The sequence below is a fragment of the Macrosteles quadrilineatus genome, unplaced genomic scaffold (assembly GCF_028750875.1).
Source record: "Macrosteles quadrilineatus isolate MER2022 unplaced genomic scaffold, UCM_ALF_1.0 Scaffold_9__3_contigs__length_116548681, whole genome shotgun sequence".
In the NCBI taxonomy this organism is placed as follows: domain Eukaryota; kingdom Metazoa; phylum Arthropoda; class Insecta; order Hemiptera; family Cicadellidae; genus Macrosteles; species Macrosteles quadrilineatus.
The window spans coordinates 47,707,659-47,734,803 of record NW_026542602.1 but is presented as its reverse complement, the minus strand read 5'-3'; the positions used below and the strand labels follow the sequence as shown (position 1 = coordinate 47,734,803).

General features: G+C 34.3%; 1 protein-coding gene across 4 annotated transcripts in view; it reads left to right on the top strand.

Annotated features, from left to right (window-relative positions):
* LOC129002109 (protein FAM135A) overlaps positions 1-27,145 on the top strand; it is a 117,589-nt gene that overhangs the window by 63,154 nt on the left and 27,290 nt on the right. The window contains exons 3-13 of one of the 4 annotated variants that reach the window (XM_054429680.1): positions 11,851-11,930; positions 14,710-14,849; positions 16,874-17,118; positions 18,761-18,790; positions 21,504-21,600; positions 22,429-22,656; positions 23,018-23,089; positions 23,956-24,111; positions 24,500-24,767; positions 26,031-26,213; positions 26,781-26,943. In XM_054429680.1, the coding sequence (XP_054285655.1) occupies positions 11,851-11,930; positions 14,710-14,849; positions 16,874-17,118; positions 18,761-18,790; positions 21,504-21,600; positions 22,429-22,656; positions 23,018-23,089; positions 23,956-24,111; positions 24,500-24,767; positions 26,031-26,213; positions 26,781-26,943 (1,662 nt within the window). The remainder of the gene's footprint in view (positions 1-11,850; positions 11,931-14,709; positions 14,850-16,873; positions 17,119-18,760; positions 18,791-21,503; positions 21,601-22,428; positions 22,657-23,017; positions 23,090-23,955; positions 24,112-24,499; positions 24,768-26,030; positions 26,214-26,780; positions 26,944-27,145) is intronic. The other 3 variants (XM_054429681.1, XM_054429682.1, XM_054429683.1) reach the window with 3 other exon arrangements.

Here is a 27,145-nt window from a genome sequence, read left to right as displayed (position 1 = left end):
ATTTTGAGTACATACATAATGGCAACATGATTCCAAAACAGTTTGGTTTGAAACAGATTTTCTGATGATAAAGGATTAAATAGGCAATATATGTGTTTTATTTATACACATAGGTAACATTACTAAATAATAAACAGTTAAATGCACTAAATCTTATTAATGTATTTAGTTCTATTATATAGAAACTGGGGAGCGAGCTGGTCAAGTGGTTAGAGCGTAGGACTTCGGTCCCTGAGGTCCCGGGTTCAAATCCCGCCAAATAACAAATGGATATTATCTAAGTGATAATGCCGCAACCCCTAGGTCAAGCCTGAAGTAATGTGAAAAAAATCCCAGGCTCGAGCCTAGCGTCATAGGACGAAAAGAAATTATATATTAACTTGTTTCAGCGTTAGCTGTTTCTAAAAGAAACTAATCCAACCTTACTGAAACATAACACTCGTGGTTTTTATTCCAAAGTCGTTTCTAGAATATCAAGTTCAATACTTCAAGTAAGTATTAATCTGTTTTTAAAATCTCATAAAAACGCGAACGTTCTATAGAAGGCAATTGTCGTGATGTGAACCTGTAGGGAGAACAGAGTTGATTTATTTACAATGTTTGTAAATATCGCCGAAAGGCAACCTCTGCACAGGGGTGTAATAGAAACGTCAAACATTTAAACTGGTTTGAAGCAGCTCTTAAGTGGTGCTTGTAAATTTACTTGCTTTACAACTGGGTATGAGCCTAAAATAGTATCTTTTGAAACTCATAGGAGAAACCCATTAGTGCTACCAATGATTGAAGAATGTTACATGTTACTGTGATCAATTGCCTGTGGGAGTTTAAAGTATAAGGTAATGGAAACAAAGTGAATTTAATAGTATATTTCGTACCTAGGGCCGAAAATGAGGTTTTGCTGGCTTGAGATAGTTTTTAAGTTCGAGACGAAGTCGAGAACTTAGATCGATTAAGAGCTGCAAAACCATTTTGGTCCGTGGTACGAACGCTATTTTTCACCACACTGTACCCTATTACCACTATTCACCACTATAATAATGCACACTGATAGTCAACACAACTACAACTTTAAGGTTATGTGAAGAAATAATTTGAGGAATCAGCAAAAATAAAAATAAATAGTTGCTAGGCAACGGTGACAATAACACAATTCTATTGCAATGCTATGGATTTTGATTGTGTATTTAAAATGCATTCATGTTTTAAGTAAGTAAGCGGACAGCTGATTTTGCGGCCCCGGCCTGTAAAAACCTGCTCGGTCCCCAAATTACGATGACAGCTGGCATGGCTAGCAAAACGTAACATTCAGCCACCTAACGTATGTAATACAGCCAAAAACATCATAGTGTGGTGAAAACATTGTTAATTGACGTTGTCATGGGAACCAAACAATAAAATGATTCTCATAAGCTTGACAAGGTTACAAAATCCCGGGAGTCGAGATCTAAGAGATGTTGAGACAAGAAACTTCCCAGACATTTGGAATAGGTTTTTTACTTTTACAGTGATCGGATTGAAAAAATATATAAATTATATTTTTGTATTTACAATCATAATTTTGGATTTTTGAAGTAGACGTCCCATCTGTATGGACCAGCTGTTGTCAATTAGTTATAAAAAATATTTCTGTAAGACAATTACAGGGTGTGCTAGTGTCTACACATATATTTTCTGTTACTGAGATCTGTAAAGGGGCATAAAAATGTTAAAAAAAGTAGTTCTATAATTTTTACTGTGTTAAAAAAAAGTCAGCATATTCGACAAAAGTTAGTAATTATTGATATTTGCGCAATCTGTTGGTGGTTCATTTCAACTACGTCCATCCGATTGAAAAATCTGTGATAACTGAAATACGGAGATGGAATGTCTAGTTATATCAATAGTCGAAGATAGAATATCAATTAAATGACGGTTTAAATCCAAAATAATTAATTTTAAGCTTAGTTTCTGTCGGACGTGCTAGTAAAAACCATAGTTGTATTCCTTTATACATTGAGCCAAATCAATCTTGATTGTTTTTCCAATATATGTACGATCTTTAATTTTTAAAGATATATTATTTGCATTGCTGGGATTCGGGGAGCGAGCTGGTCCAGTGGAAAATGTCGTTCCCTGGTGTGCCGGGTTCAATCCCCGCCAAATCACCAATGGATTTCATTCAAGTGCCAATGCCGCAAACGCTAGGTCTAGCCTGAAGTAATGTGAAAACGATCCCGGGGTCGTGCCTAGCGTCCTAGGACAAAAGAATTGCTGAGACTATTTTTTTCCTCTTTTGTTTATGTAATTAAAACAAGTGTAGTAAAAAAATCTACATGTTCACAAAATTCTAGTTAGATTAAAGTGTACATATATTCACATTTTGGTGAAATTGTAGGAATGAATTTCCCACATGATGGACATCGATTGAATATTGAGTACTTAAATATCGTATAATTTCTAATTTAACATTTTTTTCATATTACTAATTTGATAAAAACAAAAGAGTTAAAGTAGCTAACATATGTTTTTTAACAGTGAATTTTATTTTCCTTTGAGCAGTTTCGACATCTAGAAACTTCGATCAATACTGTACAAAACTAGGTTACATTCTGTTACAGAAGTACGTGGACAATTTGATCGTTGTCTAAAGTGGTGATACATATTTATTGAGACAAGAGAAAGGTTATCCGTCAACAGAGTGTTAAATGCCGTCATATGAAATACCAACGTGACATATAAAGGTCAAACACTTGTGTTCATAAAGACGAAATATTGGATATCCATGCAAAGCAAATATACGGATGTGTTTTTCTGCACATTCCCCTTATTTGTTTTGCTTCTTTATTGAATCTGAGTTAAAACTTTATAAACTCATGTGGCCGTGTGTCGTGTTGGAATCCAGTTCCTTTAAAATTACATAAGTTTATTGGAAGTATAAAATATTGAAAGTGAACCATGAAAAATTTGATTTGTTTTTTTTTGTGTGCACAAAAATTTTTAAAAAAATACAAAAAAGTAAAAAATACATCCATAGAAAAAAAAACTGAAAAAGAATTTCACAAGAAAATACAAAATATATTTTGCCAGTAAAAACTATAAGTCTATGAGTATAAATTATAACTGCTTTCTGGGGTCTGTAATTATTTACATGTTTAATAGGTGTGTTTATTATAAAGAGTTCTTGGAGCCTATCTGTTTACACTCATAAAACAATTACAAAACTACCTAGACAATTTCTAATTTCACAGTGCCCTAGATATTTCAATTACAGTCACTTTGGTATTTGAAAAATATTTTTAGATGGTAAAAGACTCTTCGGCGGCTGTTTAAAATTAATACTAGATGGACGCCGGCTTCCAAAGATTAAAATGGTTGGTTTAGATCATGTTTATTAGGTTTCAAGCTATAAATGTACCTTTTAAAATTATAAAAGAATATTCGTGGAAACGTTTGCTTACTCTAGTCTCTATTCTAAAATAGGCGGAGTGTTTAAAAATAAATTAAAACTAGTAAAAATTCCAGCTTTTAAAACAGAATAAGAGGAAGTTCAATTGGGATGAGTTGTAAACGATAGAAATCCTCAAAGGAATTCTTCATCAGAAGTGACAAGAGGCCGGAAGTGATTTTCTCAGCATTGGCAGATCATCTATTTCCTGTCTTTCATCGCGAGTCTTCCTTCCAAACGCTTTCGTTTCCTGAAATCTCTTAAAATTTTTAACAGTTGTTTATAGATTCATTTTTTATTACTTTGTGTGTTTACTGTTTACGTGGGCTATTTAATACTTCAAAATATATGTGTATTAAGGTTACATGAACAATTTATACAAGGGAATTTTAAACTGTATGGCATCTGATGAACGTAATTTTAATCAGTTTTTCGACTACCAATTTATTAATGATAGTTAATTTTGGTGATGGTGGTTTAATGGTGTTTGAGGTACTTTTGCGAAAATTCGTAATCAATAATACTGAAAGAAAATGGGGTTATGGGTGAAAACTTTGTTTACTTATCAGGATAGCAAAAATGTCGAAAAAATCTCTTAGGCACTTATTAATTTTAAATCACTTATTTTAGCAACTCAGAACTTATACGAGACCGGTGTACTTTGTCGTTTTTCTATGCTCTTTATCTTAATAGTTATTTTATATATAATTTTGCACTATATTTTTACGAATTGTATCCAAAACTCATCAAGATAATAGATTTACTGTGTGATTTATAGATTTTTTTTACTTTTTCTAAAAGAAAAATTGCAGATGTCCCGTCGTAGGTTTTACTATGAACACTAAGGTAAGCTACTTCCCAACAGGATGAATAAAGGTGAAACAATTATGTTTTAAATCGCAATAAAAAGTTCTTTGACACCTAAACTTCATCATGTTTCTTTTCCTTCTTCTAGAAAAATATCTATTTACAACTATGAAAAAATATGAGTTAATTTTTATTGTACTAAACCATGATTAATTAAAATCATATTTTCCTCTTTGTGTGATAGGATCAAATTTTGGACTTTGTAAAGTCAAAATTGAAACCAAAAAGATTGCTCAGACAGTGCGAAGAGTACGAAGGCGGGTCATGTCTGAATCAGTTCCCCATTTCGCCCCCCCCCCCGGCCACCAGCCCTCACAATAGCTGCAGACACCAAAACACTTGATTTATAAACCTCTTGTCATTGCCTTACCTTCATTAACCTTTTGTTCGGCAGATTATTGTTTCTTTTCACCCTTTGTTTATGAACTCTTTATTTTCTTTTATGTTTCAATATTTGTTATTGTTGTACCTTTTGAACATTTTATATTTTTCATTGTACTACAGCGAAAGTTGTTGGTTTACATACATACGTTGTTGGGGATTAAGTAGCTTTGTATACTTAGGCAAAACAGAATCAGCTGAAGTCAAGAATATCAGCTGTACGTTTGTGTAACTAAAATTCAACCGTTGATTTTGCCTAAGAAAATAGTACCGATAAAAAATACACAAATATCTTTATTAAATATTGTTTTGTTTATCACCGTGTTATTTCACTATAATCTATAACTTTTTAGAAAATTGTATAAAGTAAAATTCGGTAATACATGGAATTATTATTGAGGTGGCAGAGTAATACATATTGCATCTAAATGGTAACAGCTGTTCGTTTACAATAGGAGGAGGAACCCATTTTGAGAGCCCGATTCATAAAGGTAAACAAAGTACGAAATTGTGCAGTATGACGAAAAATATAGTTCTTCGTCAAAAGTTTATTTTTGACCCTAGCTAATTCAGCTATCATGAACAGAAATGAGTCATAGCCATTTAACATTACTGTAGGTATTTTTAGCCTTATATTCATTTTAGCATGAAATACGTGTGTTCGGTAAAGCAGGTTTTCCCATAGGTGAAAACTGTGAGAGCCTCGCAAAATGTAGCTTCGGGCTATATTGGCAAACCATTTATTTCCCGTTCATCATCGCGTACACTGTTCTTATGGCGAATGTGGTCCTGAGTATGTTTTAGCTTACGGCACTCATTTATTGCGTTTATTATTTTCTTTGAGGAAAAATATTTTTTAAATATAATTTATGCAAAGTTTACTTTTCAGTTATTGTTTTGACTGCCACGAAAACGTCAATCACGACCTGTATATATTTCAAAATTAATTTAATGGTTTAACTCATTTTCACTTTTGGTTAACTTCGTACTTAGTATGCTCGACTGAAATTAAAAGTTTTCCGAATCGATGCCGATAAAAAGTCAATAGCTTTTACATTTCGATACTAGACAGAGTTGTCCTCGATCTATACTTTTAAGATATTTCTGGGAAAAGGGAAATCTAGTCTTAGTAACAAGGCTACACATATCTTCTCATTTTATTTTTCCACCGCATTCATTTCAGTGTATACTATGCACCTAAGTATGCTAAGTAACTATTAGCTTTCCTGAAAACAACGAATGAATAATTTAAAACGATTTTATCTATTGTCCATATTTCCTATGTATTAATATTCACGCATATTTCTTAGAAACCTATTTTTTCAGCTCTTGTGCATCGCAGAGAAAATGTACGCATATTGGGTATTTATTCCGTATAGGTGCCTCCAAACGAATTGTTAATTTTGATATCTTACTTTATAGTTTTTTACCTCCTGAATCCAAATATACCATTATTTTTCACCGCTGATAAATATTTCTCAAGATATCGCCGTAAAAACATGCTTAACATTACAATAAACAAGATAGGATGGATAACATTTCAAGTGATTCTGTAGTCAAATAACTTAATGTTCTCTATAATAGGAATTTCGTCAAATTATGGAGATATAGATGGACTGGTGGACTAATTACTTGTAGTTCTTATTTAGGCATGTCAGGGTGGTAGGTCGTGCTGTATGTGAATTGGTAACTGCATTAAGTGTTTTGAAGTTAGGTTAGATTAGGAAGGTAAAGTTTAGGTTATAATGTATCGAGTTGTTAGTTTATGTTGCCTGCAGACTGTTTTTGTAAAATTAAAATCCTGAGAAAAACACTTCAAATTACTTTTTCAAAAATGCTTGCATTTTTGAAATAGTAATTTGAAGTGTTTTTTCTGGATTTTAATTTTACAAAAATAGTCTGCAGGTAGCATAAACTAACAACTTGATACATTATAACCTAAACTTTAACTTACCTAATCTAACCTACCTTCAAAGGACTTAATGCAGTCACCAATTCACATACAGCACGACCTACCACCCTGACATACCTTTTCTGACATCAAAAGGAGTTTGCTTACACATTCTAGAGGTTTGGTTAGGTTAGGTTATGTTAGAATAGCACCATTTTAGTATTTAATTTCTAAACGGCGAAATATAAATCAATAAATCATTAATAAGGATAAAATACCCATAGTACATTTCACTTTTAAATGGCATCCATCCTACCTTGTTTATTGTAATGTTGTATATTATTACGGTGATATATTGAGAAATATTCATCAGCTGTGAAAAATAATGGTATATTTGGATTCAGGAGGTAAAAAACTATAAAGTAAGATATCAAAATTAAAAATTCGTTTGGAGGCACCTATACGGAATAATTACCGCATATTGTTAGAAAGGTTAACATGGGCCTTATGGGTTGCCATGCTGGACGAAATATAAACAGGAAATCGAAACAAATTGAAGAAATTCAAATCACATGTTTTATTTTCAATGTGGGTGAGATTATAGAAGTCTGTACATTACATATTTTTGGTCGAGTTTTTAACCACAGGACGATTTCTACAATAATTTGGTAGGGATAAACTTAATGTAGTCGAATAAACAAATAAAACACCGTTTCTCTTTAAATATTTGTCTTGGGATATAGGGTATCTTTTACACCTAGGTATCCTGTAGTAGATGTTTTGGTCTTTAATGTTTTCATTGTCTCCCAAGCGAGTTTTTCACTATAGTATCAGACAAAAACACCCAATTTAAACACTATTGGAATCTTTGGAACAGTAAATTTAATTATAATCAGTGATGTTCAATTAAATCAAGCCGCAGATCTTCCTGCGGTTTACGATAAAGTGAGAGTCTAAAGTGAAAGGAGGGTTCAAGAGCTATACTGCCATTTTAATTAACAAGCTGATCTAATTGGTTCTTGTCATATACGGAGATACCTCTCTACACTCACTTGCACTCTTTTCACTTACATCGAGTTAAAAAATATTCCTCTATAGTGAAAACAACAAATATTTAAACTTATATGTTATCTGTTTGTTCTTTTATTTAATTTTTCTGTAACAACAATTTTATAAAATATTGGTAGGGTATATTTTTAAGATTTTGATATTCAGTTTGCTAAATAATGGTCATAAAATTAGCTTACTTACGTTAAAAACTCAGATTGAATGTTACATTTTTTTTTTACTTGAATTGCTTGTTTTTTGCATGTATTCATACCAATTTATTCAATTGTAATTTTTTAATGTGATGTTCCAACAAAATCTGCTACCCTCGTCACAGCAAACCTAAGAACTATTTCAAGTATATTGGTATTTATATTAGGATCTAATCAAAGTGTATGCCTAACTTTCATTTTGGCATGAACCTGCTTAGATAAAAAAAATAATAAATGGGAATGCAGGGTTGCTGTAGAGCGTGTTTTACTTTTTTTCAATATACATTCAACCCTTTCCATTTACATGGTTTTCATACCGTATAAAATACAATACTATGCCTGTTATACAGCGTAGCATAAACAGAGAGTGGTTTTGGTTTGAGAATTCTGGCATATTTAATTAAATCTGAATACTTAACAGCAGGTTGGTACAGTAGTTATAGTGCTCGCCTTGTATTCAGATGTTCGACGGTTCGATCTGAGAAATTAGAAACATTTTATGATTGGAAAATAGGCCCAACAACATTTGATAATTTTGACCCTGGCCAAATAAACAGCTGTTAAAAAGCTACATAAGTTATCTCTCTTTACTGTCGCCCTTATTCATATTCAGCGAAGAATACGCACTTAGTACCTACTAATTAGTAGACACAATATCCTACGATGCTCATTTATTATTTCATAAAATTATCATACGAGTTTTCAGATTAACACTACAAAATGTTTTCACCACCTACAGAAAAACCACAAACAAAATGCTAAGAGTTTGACCTATTTATTGAACACCCTCTACATTCATTTTCCAGGAATCCCGTATCGGGAATTAAAATGTTCCATCTGGCCGGGTACCATAAGTAGGGAATAATTTGGACCGTGGGTCGAATAAAAGTTTAATATTTATTGGCGCTGCTCCGAACTCCGAACACTTGACCCATAGCGAGTCCCTCTCTCCCCCCTCCCCCTACCTCTCAACCCTCTCTCACCCCTCCCTCTATACTCGAGTTTTGTTTACTCTTCGAGAGCACTGAACTCAATGATCGCTAGATTCAGGCATTAATTCATGCGAATACTGTCAGTTCTAAACGACGAGTATGAAGTAACAAGTATTTTTGGTACCGTAACTAGTGATCGAAACTGCAGTAACGGTTGGAACTCAATGATCGCCAAATTCGAGCATTAATTCATGCTAATACTGTCAGTTCTAAACGACGAGTATGAAGTAACGAGTATTTTTGGTAACTAGTGATCGAAACTGCAGTAACGGTCGGAACTCAATGATCGCCAAATTCGAGCATTAATCCATGCTAATAATGTCAGTTCTAAACTATGAGTATAGTGTAACGAGTATTTTTGGTAACTAGTGATCGAAACTACAGTAACGGTTGGAACTCAATGATCGCCAAATTCGAGCATTAATCCATGCTAATAATGTCAGTTCTAAACTACGAGTATAGTGTAACGAGTATTTTTGGTAACTAGTGATCGAAACTGCAGTAACGGTTGGAACTCAATGATCGCCAAATTCGAGCATTAATCCATGCTAATAATGTCAGTTATAAACTACGAGTATAGTGTAACGAGTATTTTTGGTAACTAGTGATCGAAACTACAGTAACGGTTGGTTTGAAATAGCTAAACAGTAACTTTACGTTGAATTTAAAGTTTGCAGAACAGTGAGGGTGTAGTTTAACTTGAGTTTAGCTCTAATATAGGAAATGTGTTTTTCTTAAATAACATATCACGCAAATTGCTGTGTAATCAAACATACATAACGACATGTATGTCGATTTTACTATTCCTTTTGTCTAGTTTGAATTCATTGTCAGATTATTTATTGTATTCTATTGAGTATTGTATTGTTTAGCTTGTTTTTCATCTATGTATTGGCTTAGCCGTTGGCATGTATAAATAAATAAATAAAAGTTGGTTTTCTTATGATTATTTTATTAATATAGAAATGTGTATGCATTGATTCTTACTCAGTGGAATTGAATATGATAAAAACTATTCCATGTCACTATAGGGAAGACACTAACGAATTACGATTTTTTCATATAATTTATAAACGGGGTTTATTTAAGTCTAACGTTTCCTTTTCTCGTCGATAATTTGACGTTTTTCATCAATTGGTTGAAATTAGTTTTAGCTACAATTACCAAAGCTCAATAAAAACCTAGATAATCGTTTATTGAATTACAGCTTACAACCCATTAATCTCTTTACATTGTTAAATCATATTATGTTTTACATAAAATAAGTTTTAATAATGTTTGATATTGTGTAATTGATATTCGTACAGTATACATTGAACACGATTTCTAAAAGTGAAGACATAAAGAAAAATGTTGAACAAATTTCTTTTATCCAATAAAACTATTCTGTAAATACTTAAATTTTACTGGAGCAATTTCTTTACTCAAAATTCATGGACTGACTTTTCTACGATTATTGTACAAAGTTGTACCTCGTACATAATTTTTAATCCTTCAAACTAAGCTGTGAATTGTTTGAGGGAAATATGCTTGTGTACTTCCATATGGAAAAATTGCCTTTAGTTTATTTTATATTGAATCTTGACGAGAGTTGGATCTGTGATGGTTAGTAAAGCAATCCTCAAACAATGTAAACGTTGCGTCGCTCAAGACCCGTCTTCAATGACAGTAGTTCTGAGAGAAACAAACACCAATTCCAATACTGTCCCGCTCTCAATGTAAACATTGGTTTTACTTCAGTGTTTTCAATTATTTTCTGTAATTTCAAATATGTTTACCAACATAAACGGACGTATTCTAGGTAATCAATTAATTGTGAAATTAAAGTGTGTGATTCATTTTCATTGAGATAAATTTCACTACCACATACATTTAAGCACAGAATATAAGGTATCTTTAGGTGTCTATATTCTGTGATTTAAGGCAAAAGAATTTCTGAACCAATTCAGCATTTTTACAAATTTTGTTTACAGTAAGATCAGTCGCTGCACTAAGTGAATAAATTCTAACCTCTACTTTAATCAGTTTGGTCAATGTTGTTGAATATTTTAAAAGCTACCCCACAGATAATAACCCACTACTGTATGTTTCAGATTCTGCCAAGTGCGGACTGTCCAAAGTTGCCAGATAACTAACCACTACTGTATGTTTCAGATTCTACCAAGTGCGGTCAGCCTTGAGGGTGTCCCCAAAGTTACCAGATAACTAACCACTACTGTATGTTTCAGATTCTACCAAGTGCGGACTGCCTTGAGGGTGTCTCCAAAGTTGCCAGATAACTAACCACTACTGTATGTTTCAGATTCTACCAAGTGCAGACTGCCTTGAGGGTGTCCCCAAAGTTACCAGATAACTAACCACTACTGTATGTTTCAGATTCTACCAAGTGCGGACTGCCTTGAGGGTGTCTCCAAAGTTGCCAGATAACTAACCACTACTGTATGTTTCAGATTCTACCAAGTGCGGACTGCCTTGAGGGTGTCTCCAAAGTTGCCAGATAACTAACCACTACTGTATGTTTCAGATTCTACCAAGTGCGGACTGCCTTGAGGGTGTCTCCAAAGTTGCCAGATAACTAACCACTACTGTATGTTTCAGATTCTACCAAGTGCAGACTGCCTTGAGGGTGTCTCCAAAGTTACCAGATAACTAACCACTACTGTATGTTTCAGATTCTACCAAGTGCAGACTGCCTTGAGGGTGTCTCCAAAGTTGCCAGATAACTAACCACTACTGTATGTTTCAGATTCTACCAAGTGCAGACTGCCTTGAGGGTGTCTCCAAAGTTGCCAGATAACTAACCACTACTGTATGTTTCAGCCAAGTGCGGACTGCCTTGAGGGTGTCTCCAAAGTTGCCAGATAACTAACCACTACTGTATGTTTCAGATTCTACCAAGTGCGGACTGCCTTGAGGGTGTCTCCAAAGTTGCCAGATAACTAACCACTACTGTATGTTTCAGATTCTACCAAGTGCGGACTGCCTTGAGGGTGTCTCCAAAGTTGCCAGATAACTAACCACTACTGTATGTTTCAGATTCTACCAAGTGCGGACTGCCTTGAGGGTGTCTCCAAAGTTGCCAGTCAAGATTGAAGTCACTCTTCCACGTACACAGAGTAAGTTTTCCTCTTAATTCCAATAATTCGTTACACGGAATAACAAAAAATCTCTTTAAATGATCCATCCAAACTCTTTATGTGTTTTGGTTGTTTTAAATAAAGTTGTTACTTATGAAAATTTGAAAATTTAACATGAATAAGATAGAGCTAACCGACCCCCCTTAATCTCAATGCTTTCGAGGGTGATAGGAAGCAATCGAGGAATGTTTATTGAAAGGAGTTAAAGAGAGAGCTTGCCTCCCCTTAATCAGATCAACAATTATTAGCCAAAAACTAGTTTCTTAAGTGTGCTGCTATATACCCTCGCCCTGAACAATTGCTTAAACATTAAAATTCACTAAACAAAATTATTATTTAACGCCTTGTAGGTTTTGCATATTTTAAGTTTAATAGCGACAAAATTGGTGAAAATTAATGTGTAATATATAAGTTTAGAGTGGTTGATGAAATTAGTCTAGAAATCATTTATTAAATTGCTTGACTTAACGATTAACGCATGGATAATTTTACAAGAGTTTCCGCTTTACAAGTTCATAAGTGTGTTGTACATCAGTAGCAAACTTTGAGAACTAAAGCCATGAAATATTTATAAACATTTATGTTAATTAGGACTTCACTTTTACCAACCATGGTTGGAAACTACTTGCTTTGAAGTGTTTCATGTAGTGGGTAATTACCTTGTAGTTCACATGAGAGTGGTGAGACGAGGATTTTCAGTTTGCCTTTTTACAAATTAGTGCGGTTAATAAGGATTTAAATAGCCTTTTTCAATATACCTGCAGATTTTGGATTAAGTTCTTATCTTTCAAATATTTTGTTCGTAAAAATTCTAAGCATTTATATCTAAATGTATTTCTAAAATGCACATTTTATGTTGAAAATAATATTATCTTCCTGCATTTGACAAGTTCACTATGTTGTGGGTACAGTATAATTTTTACACCAATAAACATTTAGAAGTTAAAGTGGAATACTATGGTGTAATGTGTAGATTTATAGTTTATAATACCCAGTAAGTTAAATATTGTATAACACAGTAAAGTAAAAAAAATTCTTCCATTTGAATTGGAAGAAAATCAAAAGTATGCCTAAAGTATGTAACAACTGGATATAAAGGGTTTGCTTCAGATTTTAACAACGCTTCAATATACTAAATTCGTTGTTTTAAGTTCTAAAAATAGTTGGGAAAGAGATTGCAGATTCTTTTGTTTTGGATGTTAAAAATGGGGGAAACCCAATTTTTACCCCGTAAACTTCTTTCCCATAGGCCGATTATGGTATTTTGCGAATTCGTTCGATTAAACATAGGTTTACACGTTTGTGCAAATTTCTTTGGAAATCGGATCATTTTTACCTCCTAATTGGTTTCTAAATTAAATGGTGGATATGAAATCATATTTAAGGCATTACCAACATAGTCTCTTTTGCATACCGACCCCGTTACAAGGCACGGGTATAGCGGCTAGTATGAATTAAATATGAGACATAACACTTTCAAAATTACCACTCAAAATGATGTCTTCAGATGATCATAGGAAATTAATGCCTGATCAATTGTATTTCAATGTCAGCAAAATTCTAAAAAGAAATTAAATATGAACTGGTTATAGTTTACACCTCTTATCTTATTTGTTAATTGATTAATTCCCAACTACACTAATGCAAAACTCGTATGATAAAAAAATCATTGGGATTGTGGTGTTAGGCCTTGCTTATCCCGAATCCCATTTGTTTATCTGTAATGGTCGACTGGAGGTGGGAAAGGGTAGGTTTCTGCTGCTTTATCGTAAATCTATTCTCTTATCAACATGGATGCACTTTATCGTTCATTCATTCTCCTTCATTTCACATTTCACCCCTTCGTTTTGGCTTTGTAGGAGATGAAGGATAGTTTGATTTAGCTTGGTAAACAGTTTTATCCTGGTGTAAATAAACTTATGTTTTTATTTACTTTATTTTTTACAATATGTATAGATGTTTTAATTCACATTTTATCTTACATCAAAGAGTTGGCAAACTAGCATGATTGGACTATGTGAGTTGCGGTTTATGGATAAAAATCTGTTTTCTCATTTTCGACCCTCAAAAAATGACAGTTCCCAATATCTCTCTAAACCATTTTGTAGAGCTTAAAAACAAATAATTTAGTACATTGAAGCTTATACGCTTAGTGGTTAAGAAGAAAATTCAAAAAACTGTAAATTTAAAATGTCCATGTTATTTTTTAGGAAAATAAGTAAACTGTTGTATTTTGCTTCTTATATTTTCTTCTTATATTTTTCTTCTTACATATTTTGATCAAATTTACCAAATTTATTTCATACTGGACCGTTATTTTTCTACCTAAAAACCCTCTATTTATTACCTTTCCCTTTGGTAGCAAACCTAAGTACTCAATATACATATTCTATTCAAATGGGAAATAAATGTGATATTTTAAAAGAGACATATTAGTGTACATCCAATCAGACAAATGGAAATCCGCTCAGTCTGCAGGTTTGCTGCTAAAAAACTGTTAATTTAAAATGACCATGTTATTTTTATGGAAAATAAGTAAACTGTCGTATCTTGCTTGTTTATGACAATATTTTGATCAAATTTTGAAAACGTATATATTTCATACTGAACCTTTTACTCAATTACTTTCCCAGTAGCAACAAACCTATCTTGAAACTAATGTAAAATTAAATATTCTGCAGGTTTGCTGTGGTACTGGTGGGGGTATATATATATATATTCAATGAAGCTTTATTTTAAACACTTTGTGTGATTGCAGAGTCCGAGCTGGTGTTCCCCGCGTGTGTAGTGAATGGTGCAGGAGTCAGTAAGACTTTTCAGATACTTTACCGCAATGAGGAGGTGTGCTTGGACGATGCCATCATGTTCAGGGCTCATATCCTGGTTGACAGCCATAAGGTAAGTCACTGTGGGCTGTGGGAATTATTTTAAAAATTATTATTTTTTATATGAAATATGTATACTATGGTTTAGGGTCTTCTAGGTTAGGTGCTAAAATAAGATATAGTTAAAAGTTTCTACTTAATTTATTGTTTCTTCTATTTATCATTTTTGTTTCGTAATTGTTCGCCTATTTAAGTTGTTTATTTGATTAATTTATTACTTTTTCACAAATTTGTAATATTTTGGTTTTGTGTTATTTTAATTTTTGTTTCCGTACTTATTTTTTTTAGTTTTTTAAGGTTTTTTAGTGAACAGAACTATTATTAGATTGTGTCCTAAGTATATTAAAAGGATTTATTTTTACACAATGTCCCTCAATAATGTGTCAGTTTTTTTGTCGTCTTACTAATATTAATTTGTTTACAATTTACTAGTTCCATGTTTTGCCTCAAGGATGTTCAAGCTATTTGAAATAATCTTGATTTTTTATATTAAATTTTAACTTAAGTTCAACACAACAAAACCCATGTGATTTTTAAATCTACATTTTAGTTGGTTTAAAATATATTATCATTTAATTACCAATGGTTTAAACGCCAACAAATTTTTGCCAAATTTACCAAGTGTCATAAATGTCATTCATCACAGAAATTAATCCAACAAACCAATGACAGAAAAGGTTCTTTTCAAATCAGTGATGACTATCCAAAATATTTAATTTGATTTCCTCAAGCCAATTCGTAGAAAAGCCGCTTCAAAGCAGCTTTGAACGTTCTTGATTCATTACCTGTCTGTGTCGTTTTACGTATGGATGATCGTTGTACGTTTGCAAAGTGAATATTAAACGTCAGAACAGCGAGTCTACGTTCCAGTTATCAATTATTCCAACCACCCTGGCCCATAGCCAGGAGGTTTCAATTTATCATATGACTGTACCACTCCTGTTCCTTTTCCTGCTCCTGCATTCACTCTGCCAAATGATAACTGTCCCCAGTGGACGTCCTTTTACTTCTGTACTTCTATGTGTCCACTAGACTTGCTGATGTATTTTAAAATTTTTAATTATCAGGATCAATCTTTTAGGTGCGAGTCTGATATTTCTAATAGTCCTTTGAAGTAGTTTTTAATCGTTTAATCCCCTTTGAAATTATGAAGACAAACAAATCAAATTACTTAAATATACAAATTAAGAATTATTATAATGGAACATCCACCAAGGCCACCAAGGTTTGCACATTTTAAATAAAAAAAAATTGAGTGAATAAAATCCTTTACTACTGCAATTTCACAAAATTAAATGTTGTAAACACGTCCCCCAGTTTGGTAAATTTTAATAGGTGTACAGCCAGGAAAATCAGGCACTCAATATAATATTGACAACCAATATAATTAGAATACATAGAATGTTTACATATAAGGTTAAGCCTTCCCACAGTAAATTAATAAATAACAAAAACTTTCCACTATCGAGCGATTCTCAGTTTAACTGTTTTCCATAATCCATTCTGACTCTTACCAAAAATAGTCAGTGAAGAATGATAATCTAAAACTAAACAACAGAATTTAATTTTACTTTGCTTCTAACTTTACACTGAAATTAATTCAAAGCTTTTGGGCCAGACCAAGATATTTCCCCATCACCCAACCTGATAAACAAATCCTTGGAAAATAAAGACTTATGTCCAGCCCAGAAGAGACATTCTGCCGTAGGTAGAGTTTGTCACAGATTTACAAAAGCTTCGCAAAAAAAAGAGCTTGTTGTAATATACGTACTTGAAATTAATAGTCTACATCTATTTCCTTGTCATTGGCACAGCCGGTAGAGCCACGGACTTTGGATTCTTGGCAGCAATTTAGTAGGTTCGGATTCTGGTGGCTACCACTCTTTTTTATCAATACACTTCACCCTTTACCCTTGTACTGTGCCAGCTCAATCCTTGCTTTGCTGGCCGTTACACACATGGGCCTGAGATCTATGTACTAGCCAAAGCAAATTTAAAAGGATCTACTATCCTCTAAAAAAATAAACTGTCTCACAGATAGAGGAGACGCTGGACCGTGCAGACTTCAGCCTGTCAGTGGAGCTGTGGTTCACGGACCAGACGTTCGGCCCGGACCAGCACAGCGCCATGACGTGTGTGTCCAGTCGTAACCTGCAGCTCAAGTTCTCCGCCACCCGAGGTCTCCATTACCATCTGCCTGTGCTGTTCGACTACTTCCATCTGGCAGCCATCACTGTCACCATCCACGCCAGCCTGGTCGCACTGCACCAGCCGTACATCAAGTCAGTACTTAGTTGTATCATGACTTCTGTTAGTAAAGGAAATAGGGAAATGGATATTAATCTTCCAAATTTTAAGAGAAAGAGGGAAGAGATCAGTCACCCAAATTTTAAAGAAAAGAGGGAAAGAGATCAGTCACCCAAATTTTAAGAAAGGAGGGAAAAGCCTCAGTCTTCCAAATTTCAAGGGAAAGGGCTCAGTCCCTTTAATAAAAAAAGGTTGACTTTATTAAAGAGGTAGTAGCTTTTGATGGTTCAAAACTGGGCCAGCTGTCCGTTATTATTGGACTTTTAAAAAACTTTCCTAATTTAAAAAATCTGCTTATCATGAATAGTGATACAAAGTAATAAAATGATGGATGCATATTAATGAAATGTATACATTAAACTTTAATATGCTAAAAATGTATTGAAAACATAGTCACAGAAAATAAAGGTATTACTAAATTCTAGATATGGTCTGTAAATAAAGCAATTACTTACCAAACCAATATTGCAGCTGAGTAAACAGTTGTATGTCGTTGAAACCAAACCAAGTTTTAACATACATCATTCGGCTTTTAATAAATGAATGAATGAATTCTTTATTTCAGTACAGAGAATTAGTACAATGGTGCGAAAAAAACTCAAATGGGCTAATGCCTGTGGTTAGGGATTGAGTCCATCTTCCGCACAGCAAAACAATAAATTTAATGTATGCTACATTTAAGAAAATAAAATATATTGTAACCCACAACATTTTTTTTACAAGAAGAGAAAAAAGCTAGTTTCTGACTATGAAAAACAGCTGATCTTGATCAATAAAAAAATCACCTCATTTCAACACTCAATGTTGGGCTAATTTCTACAAATATTGACACTACTATTATCATCAGCAATGAAAATAATGGTAGTAAATTATGTAAATGGTAGTAATAATGATTTGTACGCTGACATCCTTCATGATTGTCATACATAGGAAGTTGAAAGTTTATTAAATTTCTCTGTCACAATTTGAAGTGACATGAGCGGTTTTACGGAGATGAGACATGTGGATGTGATTGATAGACGCAGTTAGCCACCGGCTAAGTGGACGTCTTTTGTAGCGCATCCAAATTGGTTTACTTTGTCATCCGTTTGTTTTATCATGCCATGCATAGTTTGGGAAGTTTATAGGTATTTAAGTTGTTTGAGTAACAGGTTTTTAGTCAATCACTTATTTACGGTATTTGGATGTTTCAACAATATAAACTCTATTCAACTAAAAATTCCCTTTGTCTGAGGGTCTTTAGTTAAGCTGTTGTCAAGTGATGAAACCATTCACATGGTTTTAACAGCAATATTTGGTTATTTTTAGAATTTTAAGACATTATTTTTGTACATTTGAAAAATGAATACAGTAATATATGGCTTTAAATTCTTCATAAACTAAGTTATGTTTTAAAGCGGAATATCTTATTCTATTCATACAGTTCTACTGTATATTATTTTAAATAATAAGTCGCCAAGTGTTATTTAGCTCATAACTGGATGTGCTGTGTTTGAATACTTGTAAGGCAAGTACAATTGTTAAAACAAAAATATAGAGGGTACTTAAAACACATTTAATGACTTGTATAATATAAAGTTTTTCAAACTAATGCAATTTTACTTTTCCGCTGGGCAGGAAAAGCATTCTACATCTAGTTCAAAGCTGGTAAGTGTATTTCAGGGTTGATGTGTTTGCATTTGTTTTTCCAGCATGGTAGGTGTAGCATGAAAATATTTTACAACATCAATATAGGCCATTTAGTTTTTTATTTTGATATTTTAACAAACATATCTATTGGCAAGGTCCAAAGATTTTTTTAGGGCCCAGGCTAAAAATATAATTTGCTTAAATTGTATATGGTGAATATGTGTGAGCACTCTTGTAAAAATGTTCCGGTCTTGATGAAATTGGGATCAAACAAATAAAACCAATACCTATCATCTTGATTGAGTTACCAGTGTGGGTTTTTTCTTCTGTTGTATGTTTGCTGTTTCATATTTTTTTACAGTATTATTTTATTAAAAGCACAAACTTAAGCTAATTATTTCTAACTAAATATCTAAAAGTAATAAGGCTATTTGTTAAATCTGTATTATGATGTTATGAAAATTTTAATTCATTTTCGATTGAATCATTTTAGTATACCTTTCTACAACCATTCAAACTACAATAATTCCTCATATATAATACATGAAGGCGATTTCTACGAAACACTACTCCTCCGTTAATAATGGACGGATTTTTACAAACAAGGTGTCAAAATGAAGTATTTTTTGTGTAGACGCCCCCTTTCACCAATTCCTGTAATAAAAGTCTTCGGGCTTCGCCCCACAAGCCATCAAAATCCCAATGTATTTCTTATGAAGAAAAAACTTTGTTTACTTAAACAGACAAATAATTTGTATTAATTACAGCTGTTCATAGCCGTTCATTTTCAGAGTGAGTTCGTTTCCAGTTTAGATAACTGGAATGGGGTGAGTGATTACATTATCTTTGAGTTTACTCTTTTTTTAGTCCTCGGCAATTGTGACTGTTATTCGTTTTGAAATAACGCCTGTAATACTTTGCAATTGCTCGAATTCGAGCAACAAGTGCACTAGTTGTATATAATCTACAACTGCATCTTTAAAATACATTTTTTTCTAGAAATAAATTCATACTTCTAGTGTTAAAATGTTAGTTTATCCTTTGTATAATCAAATTTATTTTTTTGTGTTGTATAGCATACATAAAGTATTTTTTTATGAGTTGATTGTTTGTTAATGTGTAGTTGCTTGTTTTCTTATAATTTGGTCTCGCTGCACAATTTACAAAATCTTATTCAATTGTAACAAAACACCTACAGAGTGTACTTGAATTGAAACTGTACTTACACATTATAAATTCACTCTTTTTTATATTAAAATAACATTTTAAAAGTACTAACATTTTTATTTTTTATGTACACATTGCATGGAACGGTTTATTTAACAGTGTAAAAAATAGATTTTCTCACTTTGTCCTATAAATAGTGTACACAAATGCATGTGTTGGATGTACAATACGAATAAATATAATTTTCACTTTACCCTTGGACTTTAACAATAATGTTTACAGTTCTAAGTAAATGACTAATACTGACAATATTTTTTTCCAACAAAGTCTTTTAAAAGTTAAAGCACTTGTTTTGTTTTCCGAGGGAGAGGGAAGAGAGAATTAAAGTTGTTGGTCTTGTTTTTTCACAGTTGTCAATCCTGTAATCTCTACAGAGTGATGTCCTCTCTCTCTCTCTCTCTCTCTCTCGCCCTCTCTCTCTCTGTTGTCTACAGCATCCAACCTTCACTCTCACCACAAGTTGCCGACAGTTTAACTAAAACTTCTGATTCCTCTTGAAACTTTGGAAACTCTTTGATAATTATCTTTGTTCGCTTGATGAAATGCAAAACCTTAATTGGTTCTGCTAAAAAGTGATTGCCGTCATTTGAAACTGTAATTATAATTTCTCATGAACACGATCAAACTTGAGGAAAGTTTGGTAAAACTATAAATATTTTTTGTTACAATTTTAGTGTTAGCGATTAAAATTTAGTGACAAATTCAGGAATAATTAAAGCAAATGAAAAATAAACAAATAATAATATGTTGAAACAGTAACAACTCAATGAAGATTTACAGGGAGAAAGATTTGGTCTAGTGGTAGTGTGTGGTACTATTAGCTACTGCACAGAGAATAAAGGCACAGAGGAAACACGCTTATGGGACGACCGTGCGCTTTCAGCTCTGGTATGTTGTGCCGGAAATGAAATATACTTGTGACGAGCAAGGAAGAGCCTGAACGGCGAGGACTGTTCGGAAATTCCTATTGCACAGGGCCTTCCTCCTCCATGAGCGCTGTAGATGGTGAGGAGGCGGTGTTGGACATTTCCCTAGACACCAGCGACTAGTGCAAGACACCACATAAGTCCACCATGGAATGTTTCCTCTGTACCTTACTTCTGTGTTACTGTACATAGTAGTTGCTGTTACTGTTGTATTGTAAGTTCGGTATGCTAGGTGCTTGCTTTGAATCCCTCCTAGAATTAATGTGAAAAAACCTTTTCAATGTAAAGGCAGGACATAAAAAAAAAAATAATGTTTTTTTTATTTACTAAGTTGTTGAAGTCGTAAATATTAACATTAGGCTGTTTCTGGACAAAAAAACCAAAAACCTATTGCTGAGTGGCTATTTAAGAAAGTGTTCTACTCAGATAATATCTGAACTGTGCTTAGAGAGATGTGATAATTCTGCATTAGTAGCACAAGGATAATATTTTTTTTTTTTTACATTTACAATACATATTGTAATGATTGTATTTTTTATTACAAATACAATACTTATTCTTAAACACTTTATTTGCAGCACTCCGCGTAGTGGCAAGAATTGGCTGGGAAATCACCAGAGATTCAACTTCAGACAACCTCATGCGACCATGGAGACCGTCTTCTTCGGAAATTTAGTAAGTTTTCATAAGATAAACATAACAATTAAAGGTGTAGGTAATGTGTTGCTGTCAGAATAATCTGTTGGTATTCCAAACTGCAGCTGTTTCATACTGCGGAAAACGGAGCACCCGAGCACGTCTTCTGATCAGAACATTTAGCTGATTGATTTCCGTGTACATATTTAAACTATTCAGCATTTTCATGAGGATAACAAAACAGAAGTCCAAGGTGGATAAATATACGATTAAAATTCAAATAAATACAGAAAATTAATTACAATGTGTAAACCTATGACTGTAAAAAAATACCACCGGTTTCAAATTTACTAAATTATAATTTGCAATTTATTATTTAGATTTCTGATGAGCAAAATCTATAATTAATTTAACTCCATAGAGTGATGATGGATTTTTAAATTAGCAGTTTATTGATCCACTTTAAAAATGAATGTGACTTTTAATGTATAAGTTGTGGAATTATTAAAAAATAGTACCAATTACACGGTTCATGAACATAACTTGTATATAAATAATAAAGAGGATTTGATTTGATGTGTGGAACTTAAAATTCTCTAAGGGTTCGGCGAGGCATCTAGAGAGTTACTTTATTTGGTGGTGAGTTGGCAACACTGTAATAACAGATGGGAAACAAGCTGGTCTAGTGGTAGAGCGTGGGGCTTCTGTCTCCGTCAAGCCAAAATCACTAATGGATTTTATCCAAGTGATAATGCCCCGACCCCCTAGGCCTAGTCTGAAGTAATGTGAAAACGGTTGGGTTAGAGCCTAGCGTAGGAAAACGGTAATAACAGATGATCAGCATCACTGATTCTTTTTGTGCTACAGAGTGGCAGCAGTGGGACCAAGTGTGTCGGTAGCGGAGGCAGTAGACTGACGCACGCTCGTCACGTCCACCGTGAGGTCTGCGGACTGCTGCTGGCTGCTTACGAGGCTCTCACCCAGAACACGCAGACATTCTCCCAGCTGTTACCTCAGTGGCAGCAGCCTCCCCCCACCACCCCCTCCACTCTGGACTGTCTGCAGCGATTGGCCAACCTCAGCGACCTTGCTAAGGTAAGACACACAACAAATTTGCGTATCTAATAGAACTAGAGTCTAGACCAGAGTTTTGAATTGTAGAATTAAGAGGAACAGCTATCTTCTCAAATAGTTTTTTTGAGTTAATACACCCTAATTATGTCACTTATTTCTATTCTCACATAATGTTAGTTACCCAGAGGTATGGAGCTATATATAGGTATAGTGAGTCGTCGGGCTGCACCTAATCCATAGGAGGTAACTAGTTCGATCCAGTGTATTTACAGAACCACTATCTTCTGGTTTCCATTCCATTCTAAATCAACCGACTATTTTTATTAAAGTTTTTCCTTCACATCCTCTGTATCTTGTCAAACTGTCGACTTGTCTGTTAAAGGACTGCCAACGCGCTCTACTCTCCCGACCTTCGTCGAAACTGAGAACTCAGGCACATTGGGACCGGCTGCGGGTAACCTATTATACTACGCTGCATTATTCTCATGCTGCATAACGCTGCCTTATTTGCTGCATAACACTGTATAATTTAGCGCTTCAATGATGTGTTGTGTAATGAATGGCTTTGGGTTAACTTGTTTGTTTTGCTGTCTATTTGTGCAAAAGTGTGGCTACTAAGTTCAATTGTTTCGTCCACGTGGGAATATGTTTATAGAGATAGTGATTATGAAATTATCAATTGTTTTGTTTATTAGTAATTTTAAGTGAGTAAAAGTAATCTTATAAAAAGTAGTACATGATTATTGCTTAGTTCTTGTGTAGTTTTTTTCCAGATTATGTAGTATTTCATGTAGGTAATGTAGAACAAAGAGAAAACATGTTAAAATAATTTCAGGTTCGTGAAGGAACATTCACAACTATTCTAACGTAAACCTTCCCTTTTTGCCTTTTAACTTTACTTTGTTAAGAAAAAGGAGGGGTTTTATAATAACTTAACACAACAGAATTTGTAATGCATGGTAAAAGTACAACTAATGTAATTGGCATGTTTGTATTGATTGATTTGATTGATTTGTATACTAAAGAAAGATTCGTAAAAACAAAAATTAATTTGTTTATTTTTACAAAAATAAAAAAACATACCATTTTGAAGGTCCACGTTTTTTATTAGATTAGTCAGAATCAAGTGGAATTTCAATTTTGTAGCTTGTTCAATGTGTCTGGGATATAATTTTGAAAATTGTAATCTCTTCATGGGACACCCTACAAAAAAAATCCTTATTCTACACTTGAACAATTTTACATTTTTCGACTGCAGAGAGTTCGATGGAAAGCATCAAAGGTTGCGTTCCTCGGTTGTTTATTGTGTTTTGTCCGCAGATGGTGGAAGGGGAGGAGGAGTTTGTCACACTAGCCAACTCCGACATTGCCCAGTTGTGTGCGGAGAACATTCTGCTGTGGCAACAGTTCCTGGAGGCGTTCTCTGGCAAAGAACCGGTACACCAACATCTGGCGAGAACACACCATCACCTCAGGGTGGGTACATTTCGCAACAGCTGAACAAACTTGAAAAGAGCCAGTAGCTTTTTAATAGTTTGATACTAGGCCCATCCCTGATCATTGGGCTAAAGAATAGTCTGGCTTAAGAAGCAGCTGATATTAGTCAGTAACAAAGTTGCTTAAGCTGAGTTTTCCTAGGCGCGGAACACACCAAGTGAAAAGTGATCTAGATCAAATTATTTCACCAATCATTAATTAGCCATGCTCTCAAACATGGAAAACATGGTTGTCTGATGAATTATATTCACACTTCTCCTAACAATTACTCAGGTTACATTTCATTTAAATATTTCTAACAATTAAAGTCACTGTTCCTTCAATCGTCCTAGATATTTACATCTTACAATATTTTATCATTTGGCAGGTCAAGAGGTTTGCCGAAGGGTTTTTTGTGCTAGACAACCCGAGAGGCAGTGCGGCTGGCTGTTACGACCAGAACTACCAGAGCTACCTGGCCGTCAGTGATTTGGCCAGAAGGTCACGCTACCTCTCCGCTCTGCCCAACCTGCCCGTGCACTGTGCAGAGCTGGACGGAGATATCAACACTCTACCTATCATATTTGAGGACCAATACCAAGAAGTGTCTGAGTTTGCCAGGAGAAGAAGCGTCGCCGGCAGAAAGGCTGGGAGCGGTGGGTTCTTGTCTATATATTTGCAATTTCTCTAAAACTGCAGAGAAGTAAGGTAAAGAGGAAACAGTCAATGGTACACTTAAGTGGTGTCTAGCACTAGTGTTGGTGTCTAGGGCAATGTCCAACACCACCCTTCTTGTCCTCATGTACAACAACGCTCACGGTGGAGGAATACCCAGTGCGATAGGGATTTTCGCACATGCTCGCTGCTTGGGCTCTTCATTGCTCGCTACAAGTATATTTCTAGAACAAAATACTCAAGCTGAAAGCTTTAAGGTTATGTTTTTAGGAAAAAGCATTTAGCTTGGATTAAATAAATAAATATAGGATGGAGAGGACACAGCTAACTCACCTGATGAAAGGTTGCAGATGAGTCAAAGAACACATAAAATCACACACATAATTTACTTAATATTTCGCCTCTTTCAGAGGCTTCTTCAGCTGAAGAAGCCTCTGAAAGAGGCGAAATATTAAGTAAATTATGTGTGTGATTTTATGTGTTCTTTGACTCATCTGCAACCTTTCATCAGGTGAGTTAGCTGTGTCCTCTCCATCCTATATTTATTTATTTAATTCAAGCTGAAAGCTGAAAGCCCATAAGTGTGTTTCCTTCTCTACCATACTTATCTGTGTTAAAACTGATGTTAAATTCATAATACTGTTTTGACTTGAATGTTGAGCATCTAAGTGTATGATGACTTGTAAACAATACCATTTTTACTGAAATTCGAGGTACCGGTAGTGTAAAATAAAACCACTTCTCATTAGTAAAGTCTCAATTATCCAACCTGAACCAGCCGCAGCAAGGTGGTATAAGCAAAATGGTCAGATATTATGAAAACCAATTGAAAACCCTCTGAGAATTTCTACTGCAAAAGCCGTCATCACAAATTACGTAAAAAATACCGGAAAAATTAAATAATGCACTCCCAACAACTGTAACTGTATACTTTGCTGTATAGCTTGTGAAAACAATCAGAAAGTGAGAAATTACAATCCAGAGTATTGAAATTTGAAATTATTGTCAGAGTGAGTACTATCAAGGGTGAAAAAAGGGGTTGTCTCAACATACTTGCTATGGTGTACAGTCATACCCAATATAAATAGCGAACTTCTCTGTAATTAATAGCTACAGGGAGAGTCAGATACCTTGGAAGGTCAGATAAACAAAGCAGGGATATTAAAAACTCCACTAGATAACTAAAAGTACATAAGTAAGTGTTTTCCTCTCTTTTATATAACTGATCTACAAATTTGTTACAGATCCGTTTCTTAACACTTGTGGGGTGACTGACTCCAACAAGCTGGATAGCAAGTCTTTATTGTCAACGTCCAACCCAGTGCAGGAGGACTGCAGTTGTGGCATAGCGGCCATCTTGGAGTCGAGGTCACAGAAGGCTATTAAACAAGGGAACAGACTGGCCGCTGGTATATCGGTTCCAATGGGTGAGTCTTAAACAAGGATAATTAGCTAATAGTGTATTGTGCCAGATCAATCTCTAACTCTATACCTTCGCCAAACTATGCTTACCAAAAAACCTGTGGTCCCAAAGGGATTTTTTCAGCCATATATCTTTACTCATGTCGCAAAATCCTGAAAACTAATGTCAAACCGAATCCACTAAATTCAAAGAAAATATTTAAACTACAGATTCAATTGATTCTGGAATCTCAAATCTCATGGTATCCTACAATACACCTTGGTAGCCGAGCGATTATAGTGCTCAAAATCGTAAGTTTTTAAACTCTAAACCAAACATTTTTGAAACCAAAACTTGACCCAGCTGTCCTTGATCATTGAATCACAATCATTATGCAAAACTGATTGCAATAATTAAACTTAAATGCAATACAGTATGAAACATGGGAAATGTACACTGTGAAACCTGTGTGTGTACCTTGCCAACAAAACAGCTGATTTTAGTAACAAAGCTACACAGGTCTTACTCCATTCTACACTCATATTTGGGTTCTAATACATACGGTACTGGTAATACAACCTTGCTTTGACAGGTGTAGGCGAGGAGAGGCACACCAGAAGAGGCGATGTGCTGGAGGCAAGTCTAACACTGATGCCTCAGGCTAGGCACAGCAAGTCCTTGGATCAGCTGTTACGAACTCCTGCGACAGACATTACCATCTCACTGCCTCACAGCGCTGACTATAACAGCAAAAGGTACGTAGTTTTCCCTCCATTACCTGCTGGCCATCACACTATTGTTAGTAAAAAATAATATTAGCAGACTTACATCAATGGGAAAAAGTCCAATGTGGCACAAAAAACACAAAACGTTAGAATATTTTATTGAAATTATTTTCAACTAAGGAAGGTAAGTGTTTTGTTCAATCAGTAATTTTGGCTGTTAGCTGGGAAGCAT